Source organism: Loa loa (genome assembly GCF_000183805.2).
Source record: "Loa loa unplaced genomic scaffold supercont3.2, whole genome shotgun sequence".
NCBI classification, from domain to species: domain Eukaryota; kingdom Metazoa; phylum Nematoda; class Chromadorea; order Rhabditida; family Onchocercidae; genus Loa; species Loa loa.
This window is the reverse complement of record NW_018108182.1, coordinates 1,153,370-1,160,931: the sequence shown is the minus strand read 5'-3', so window position 1 is coordinate 1,160,931 and position 7,562 is coordinate 1,153,370. Positions and strand designations below refer to the sequence as shown.

Genomic DNA, 7,562 nt, shown 5'->3' with positions numbered 1-7,562 from the left:
AACATTTAAGCGAGGTAACGGTGGTTTTTTTTTCACATATCAGGGTATCCTTGAATATTTTCATACTTCAAAAGTATATCATCCTGTTCAACATTGAATACTTCCCTGAAGTAAGACAAGAATTTATTTTTCGAAGGTGCAACGTTTTAGATTTTCACATCAGTACACTATGGATTTTTCCTGGGCAAACAAGCACTGAGATTTCGAGCAGAAGATGTGGTAGATTCGAACCATTCGCCAGATATGTTCAAAATATGGTTTCCTCTTGCTACTGTTGTAATACACGGAAAGCCTTTAATGCTTCCTTTAAATGAACAAGCCTATGGAGATGTTGAAATTTTCAGAAAATTAACCAAAAATATTAAATTAACAAGCTAATACTTTGTCTGTTAATGTTCAATATAGTTTATCGAATTAAAAATTTTATTTCGTTTTTGTTCGTAATCATAAATCATGAATCATGAATAATCATGAAACTTATAAATCGAAAAAACCATACCCGAAAGACATTTGCTGTCTTTACTTTTTCTTTTACTGGCAATCATTACATTTAAGCGAGGTAACGGTGGTTTTTTTTCACATATTAGGGTATCCTTGAATATTTTCATACTTCAAAAGTATATGTTCAAAATATGGTTTCCTCTTGCTCCTGTTATAATACATAGAAAGCCTTTAATGCTTCCTTTAAATGAACAAGCCTATGGAGATATTGAAATTTTCAGAAAGTATTAAATTAACAAGCTGAATTTTGAATCCTTTCCATCTTTTAGATCGCTTTGATTTTATCTTTGGACATTCATCATATTCAAGTTTTAGTGGCGATACCACTAAAGTTAATTCTCCTTTGTAATATGAAGTAATAATTGTATGCCACAGTGTTCTGATCCATTTCTCCACTCTTGTTTTAGGTGGTTTCTTGCTATTGTGAGCTTTTCTCGAAGATAATATTGAATAATAGAAGTATTTTTTCGTCCTGAACATATTCATCTTCTGCCATAAGTGATGCGAAGAAATGATTTTCACTTTTTATTTTAAAATTTCAAAAACTAAAAAGCAGATAAGAAAATGATAAGAAGTTAGATAGAACTAACGAGTACTTCGACAGCAAGAAATTGATCTTCCGAAGTTAAAACTGCATTTACATTGAATATTTGGATGGCATAATTCTGAAATTACTTAATATCTAAACTGTTTGAAGAATAAAATGAGTAAAAGAATAGCGAAAGATAATATGTCTACTATATTTTCAAGAAAAAAGGAAAATTCTTTTTTCCTGATAGATTCGTCAGATTGTAAAGTATAATGTCCCTTACCATACTCTCAAAATTTCCTTATTCACTTTCATATTTTTATATTAGCTCGAGATGAATAATCTTATCAATTATTATTTTTCTCTCCTTTTTTTTAAAAAAAAAAAAAAAAAAAAATAGAATTTTAGAAAATGATATCATATGTTAGGATTGGCAGGATGGGAAATATAGTTTAACAAACGATTTAAAGATGATGAATATATTTTTATATGCTACTTATCACTCCAGTTCACTGTTATCATTTCTAACAATCAGAAAGGGGCAAGAGTATGGGAGGGAAATAATGAAATGGCGCAAACCGTTTGCCACCGATCCAACCAAACAATCTTTTCCTTCCATCCATTTTGTCTCTTATTTAAAGCTTCTTTTATTACATCAAAATTTGCTTTCTTAACACTTATATATCATTTTCTGATCCATCTAAGCTAATGATGCATTTCCTAAATTTATGCAACATTATCTTATCATCTATCATATTATGGTTAATTCCTCCTGATACGATGGCAATTATTGGTGGTGAAAAAAAGGATTGGAATCGATTTGGTTTTCTTGTTAAAGTATCATTTTCTTTTTTTTTTTTGAGTATCGTTATTTTTTTCTTTAATTAATAAACGTACAAATTTTGTTTGTAATTTTAATATTCCTCAAAATTTAACAAATTTTCGAATTTTTTCAAAAATTGAAAACGGAAAGTTTTATGGATTATTCTTTTGCTAAAAATCCTTTATAAAGATTTTTTACCTGGATGAAGTTAATGATGCAAATAAACTGGAAGAAATGATAACGGAAATGAATGTCAACCATTTTTAGTATCACATCATTTTTTCATCATTCACTCGATTGTTCAACTCCTCCTTATTCCTCTTCCTCTTCTCACCTTATGACATTTTATTAAATCTAATATATATTATTAATGGTAATTATGTTTAGCCGATAAGAATCGATTAAGTTATCATTATCAAATAAATTATCGATTTACTTAAGTAAACAATTACTAAAATCAGAAAATGAAAACAAATTATCAATTGTAAATATTCAACCTTAAAATAATATTACTGGATGTTTGAAATTTATTAGAAAATATTTGGAAATATTCCATAGAAATACTTAAATTAGGATAGAATAATATTTTCCCTTTTGTGGTTCCTGACATAATTTAATGTACATGATGTATGTGGAACACATGTACTGTCTTGTTTTTTTTCCGGAAGACGACCGAATTCAAAAAAAAAAGAAAAAAAACATCAATACGACGAAATTCAAAAACATTTTAAGATTTTTAATTTTAAACAAAGAAATGCTAATGGAATTAATTTTGGCCATGTATGAAAATATTTAGGTATTTTCTCGTGAGGAATCATCAAATATTGTCACCAGTTGTACCGGATCGATCATTTCCACTCAGTTGATATTGACTTCTTCATATTGTTTATTGAATGCAACAACCGGAGGAAGGTAAAATTCGTGCAAAATTTTCTACTTTTATCCTATTACTTCAAAAATGAAATTATAAAGCGGAAAAAATCTACTAATATTATAAATACGGTTTCCAGTTTTAACGACATATATTGTCATTGCGGAAAATGAAATATGGAGGTATTTGAGTGATTTGGATAAAATTGTTGCTATCATCAAATTGAAGATTATCGGTTTTGAAACCGGAAATTCTCTGACTTAAATTCGGTTAGCAAAAAGTTTTAAGCTTTGATTAGACGACTGATTATTTTATTTTCCCTTTTAAATTTCATTCAGTTTATCGGCAATCAATTGAACGACTAATTTTATATAAAATCTATGCCAAGTGGAATTCTAGGCTATCCGAATTCGTAGTTACTGTACAATCACTGAAACGACCTAAAACATTACCAGCTGAAGTGGTCGAAATTGGTGAAACCTGGGGAATATTGAAAATTCCCGAAATGGCAATATCAACAGTAATCCTATTTTTACTATTACTTGTAGTACTTCCAAATTTATCTTGATGATTTTTATAAATAATTTTGTTGATACATTTTTTGAAACTTAGCAATAATCAACGAAATTACCTGTTAACGTTGATTACATGTGAACTTTGAACCTCTCTTTGAAAAGTCTACATGAAACTCAATGGTTTTTTTATAAACTCTTGTCACACCTATCACTTCTTTTATTAGAATATTAGAATATTAGCACTTCTATAAATATAATCAATATATGCGAAATATCAACCTGTTGTCAAATCTGTTCAGCTAATTGTCAATCGGTCATACATTTTCTTTTACTTAATTGGGTTATCGTTAAGCATATTATTACATTTCATGAAGAGGAAGAAATTAAGTGTGTGACATTAACTGTGTGACAAATATTTGAAAGAATGTTCGTGCGCTTGTAAAATTACTTTTTTGCAAACTAGCAAACTTTTTTGGAAAATTTTTTGAAAAATCTTATAGAAACTTTTCTTTTCTTTGGATCATATGCTTTTTCCATACTTTTAAAAATCACTTCTCCTCTAGGCGTCTTTGTTTCTCTTCTTTTCTTTTCTGTCCTTTTTTTAATTTTTCTATCTCTTTTGCGAAATTAAAAAGTGGAAAAGAATGACCCAAAAAATTGGTGCAATATTAAAAAGGGCAAAAGAATTAATCAACTTAACAATTTAACGAGTTCTTTTTTTCTTGTGTGCTAAAAAAATGACAAAAAAAAAATGTCACCTATAATAATATAATGTCCCAAATTAGTTTCCGCCTTTTCTTCCTTTCATCTTAAGAAAGAAAAAAAAAAAATAACATGAAATGAAGTACATGAAATACTTTTTAACAACTGCTACAGTAGGCCGTTTTCTTGAGAAATCTAAATAGGAAAATGATATCTGATATATGGTAAGCATTCATTTTAATTGTACAGATTACTGTATGATCTGTAGTATTCTGATATATATTAACTATTGCTACTTTGTAATTTTTCTTTTCCTGGCCAATTTTGGATTCTTTTTAATTAGTTTTAGCTTTGTCCACCATTACCAGCACCAAAAAGAGTTGCTCAATTAAACGTTCGGCCATCATTGATACAGTCATCGATCGTAAATTTTGATGTGTTGAAGTTGAAAAAGAAGAAATGTTGGATGGTTGGATTTACTACCACCGATAATGGTCGGTTAGAATTCATTAAAAATGATTTTTAAAAAAAAAAAAGTGCTATCAAAATAAGACGAATAATGAAGTAATAAATTGATAGGGTATTTCATAGTCTTCATATTTATAATACTTCATATAATTTACATATTTTTTTTTCTCAAACTTTTATTATTTAGGATTTTAATAATTAAAATTAAATTTATAATTTACATATTTCAAATTTCATTTCAAATATTTTAGCAACTGAATTCATCAAGCAAGATCAAATTCATTTAATTAATATTCAATCGATTAATCCAGTAATGGATAAGCCTAACTATTTTTGGTCACCTATTATTGCTAATGAGACCGCATGTTGGGTTTGTTTATTCTTTTCATTTTCTTATTTCTTTTTTCTCTCTAATCTTAAAATCTTTTTTTTTTCTGCTATTTTAATCTTTCATAGTAATCGATATGCATTTTTGTTTTCTTCTTCCCTTGCATTGATTAACTGTTCTTTCAAATTTTTATCAATCTTTGCTGTCTCTTCATTTACATTATACACTTTTCTCGTTCTTTTTTTGCACTTAAAGAGCGAAGATATTCATAAAATTTGTGAATTCCTGAAAAAAAAAAATTCTTTCTCTCTACTTTTATCACTATCTTTCGTTTTTCTTTTTTTCTAACAATTCATTGTCCTTTTCTCATACTAATCTCTTAACATTTCAAATCTGATCACTTTTTTAATCTTTGTTCTTAAAAGCTTTTTTTTTCCCATCCTTTCATTTCCGTTTTTTTTTTTTTTTATTATTCGTTAGATCACATAAAAAAGGTTATTCATCTGTACAAATGAGTGAAATAATTCCCTCATTTTTCAATCAGAAATTAAAGAAAAATCAAATTATAAATGAAATATTTATTAAAATTACGTGCACATTCGTCATTTCAATTTTCATCCTTTTATTAATAATCATTTTTGAAGTAAACAAGTAATTTATTTCATTTTATTTTTAAGTTATTCTATACTCTTTTAAGTAGTATTTGTTCATTTATTTAATAAATATATATTCAAATATGTTCTTATATGCTATTTATTTCAAATATTTCACCTTTAATTATCATAATTATGGTTAGAAGATTTTTAGGATGATGCTGGTGCAGCTCTATTTTGTTCCACACGAAATTGGGGACATACATTAGTTGGCATATTTCAACATTTAATAGCTACAAAGAAACCGATCGATCCACAGAAAGAAGATGAAAAAATGGACATGACGGATAGTTGCAGTCGTGCAATTGAAATGCGTTTCTCAAAAACAACTAATCAACAAAAATTTTTGAAGCAATCCAGAAGTTTGATATTGCCGCATTTGTTAGCACATACCAAAATTGTTTCCGGGAAATTCCGCACAATTTAACACCCGGAAAATGATCCGGAATTCGAAATATTTCTCATTTTTTATTGTAATTTTTAAAATATTATATGTACAATTCATTTTTAACAATTCTTATTCGTTACGTTTTTTCGTTTTTGTTTTGCAGATTATATTTTAATAAATTACTGTAAAATTTTATATTTGGCTTTGAACTATTTCTATAATAAATTTGCATTATTTGAAATCCATCAAATATATATATATTTGAGTAAATTTCAATCATTTGATTGTTACAGACAATTTGCCAATAGTCATTTCTACTCTCATTAGTTTACCTTTTAGCTTAACTAATTCATTTTCGCTTTTATCAAAACCTTTTAGCCCCTTTTAGCTTAGCTAATTCATTCGTTTTTATCAATGAAGCAATAAATACCATTGGTTGAAAATTTTTGCAAAAATAGCGATGCATTTGAATTGGTTTCATAATTTCTATGCAATGTGATATAAGCAGAATAAATCGAATTGGTTACAATGATAGCAATAATGATTGGATTATGATAATGTGTCATAATTGAGCTAATTTTGAATATTACGTAATATAAAGGCTATATTGCATAATATACTACTTATTATCTAACTAAGCACAATCATGATTATTCAAAAGAAAGAGTAAAGAATAAGGGAGTAATCGGCGATAACACAAAAGAACAAAAGAGATAGAGAGAATTTTCGATAAAATTGATGGTCATTTATTAGCCGTAGGGCATTGATGACCAGCTTTCATCATTATTAGTTTACTTCTACTCAAGAAATGTAGCTTTCAAATGCTCAATTCATTAATTTGTTATTGTTTTATTATCGCTAACCTGTTACATACAATGATATCAAATCATTCCATAATATTCTAAAAAATTTTTCTCGAACATTCAAAATATACAAAAGGACAAAATTGTGGCAATTAAACATTTTATTGCATTTTTTCACACTGATAACATTCTTTTAAATATCTTTTTTTTTCTTTTTTACGATGAAAATTATTTCTGTTATAGTTGATTGTCCATTAAATGTGACATTACGATAATAGCCATTCTTTCTTATTTCTTATCAATTCTTTCATTAATTTTAGACGTTAATTAATGAACATGGATGATATTGATATGATTATATGTGACATGTGATAATAATGCTTAGAAATTCCATCTAATTTTAAAATTTCCAATTTAAATTTGAGCTATTACGAGTTTAAATAGTTTAAATATTATATACGATTTAATAAAGTTGATAAGTTATCAGTAATGTTTTTAGTTATTGACCAGATTATTACGGCATTCTCGGTTTGGCATAGCTAATGATTTCAAGTGATTGATTATTTTGTTAAGTTTTAATTAATCATAATAAATATGAATTAATGACAATATCCCATATTTCAATGATAATTACCGAAAAATTGCTCCAATCACACTTACTATGCAAAATTTTATTTATATTATACATTCATCCAAAATTGCAAATAATTAAAAATTTTTAATTTCAAGAATTTTTTCTTTTTTTTTTACAAATGTTAGAATATTTTGTGATGGAAATAATTCAAGTTTATGTTATTTTTTAAAAAATTTTCTTTCTTGAAAATTGAAGAAAGTTCAATTGCTATGGCATTGTCTAATTTTATGTCATTTTATCCCCTCTTTCTTCATCTTTTTTTCCTCTTCAATTTCCTCATCTCTTCCTTTTTAAATTAAAATTTAAAAACAGAAAATTTTTATTCCATCATTCCTTGAAATGATGAG

The 7,562-nt window shown here is 27.0% G+C and overlaps 2 protein-coding genes across 2 annotated transcripts in view; both read left to right on the top strand.

Moving 5' to 3' along the window:
• The window catches only part of LOAG_16415 (hypothetical protein), a 3,015-nt gene extending 2,567 nt beyond the window's left edge, over window positions 1–448 (top strand). The window contains exon 5 of the mRNA XM_020449068.1: window positions 151–448. Coding sequence (XP_020307527.1) covers window positions 151–378 — 228 coding nt within the window. The 3' untranslated portion in view covers window positions 379–448. The remainder of the gene's footprint in view (window positions 1–150) is intronic.
• A 1,362-nt stretch (window positions 449–1,810) lies between these two features.
• On the top strand, window positions 1,811–5,817 carry LOAG_10968 (hypothetical protein; the record flags this gene model as incomplete). Its single annotated transcript, XM_020448265.1, has 6 exons — window positions 1,811–1,867; window positions 2,650–2,765; window positions 3,124–3,244; window positions 4,291–4,435; window positions 4,661–4,779; window positions 5,545–5,817. 6 exons carry the CDS (start codon window positions 1,811–1,813, stop codon window positions 5,815–5,817), a joined length of 831 nt encoding a protein of 276 aa, XP_020301575.1.
• Between the last annotated feature and the right edge of the window lie 1,745 nt (window positions 5,818–7,562).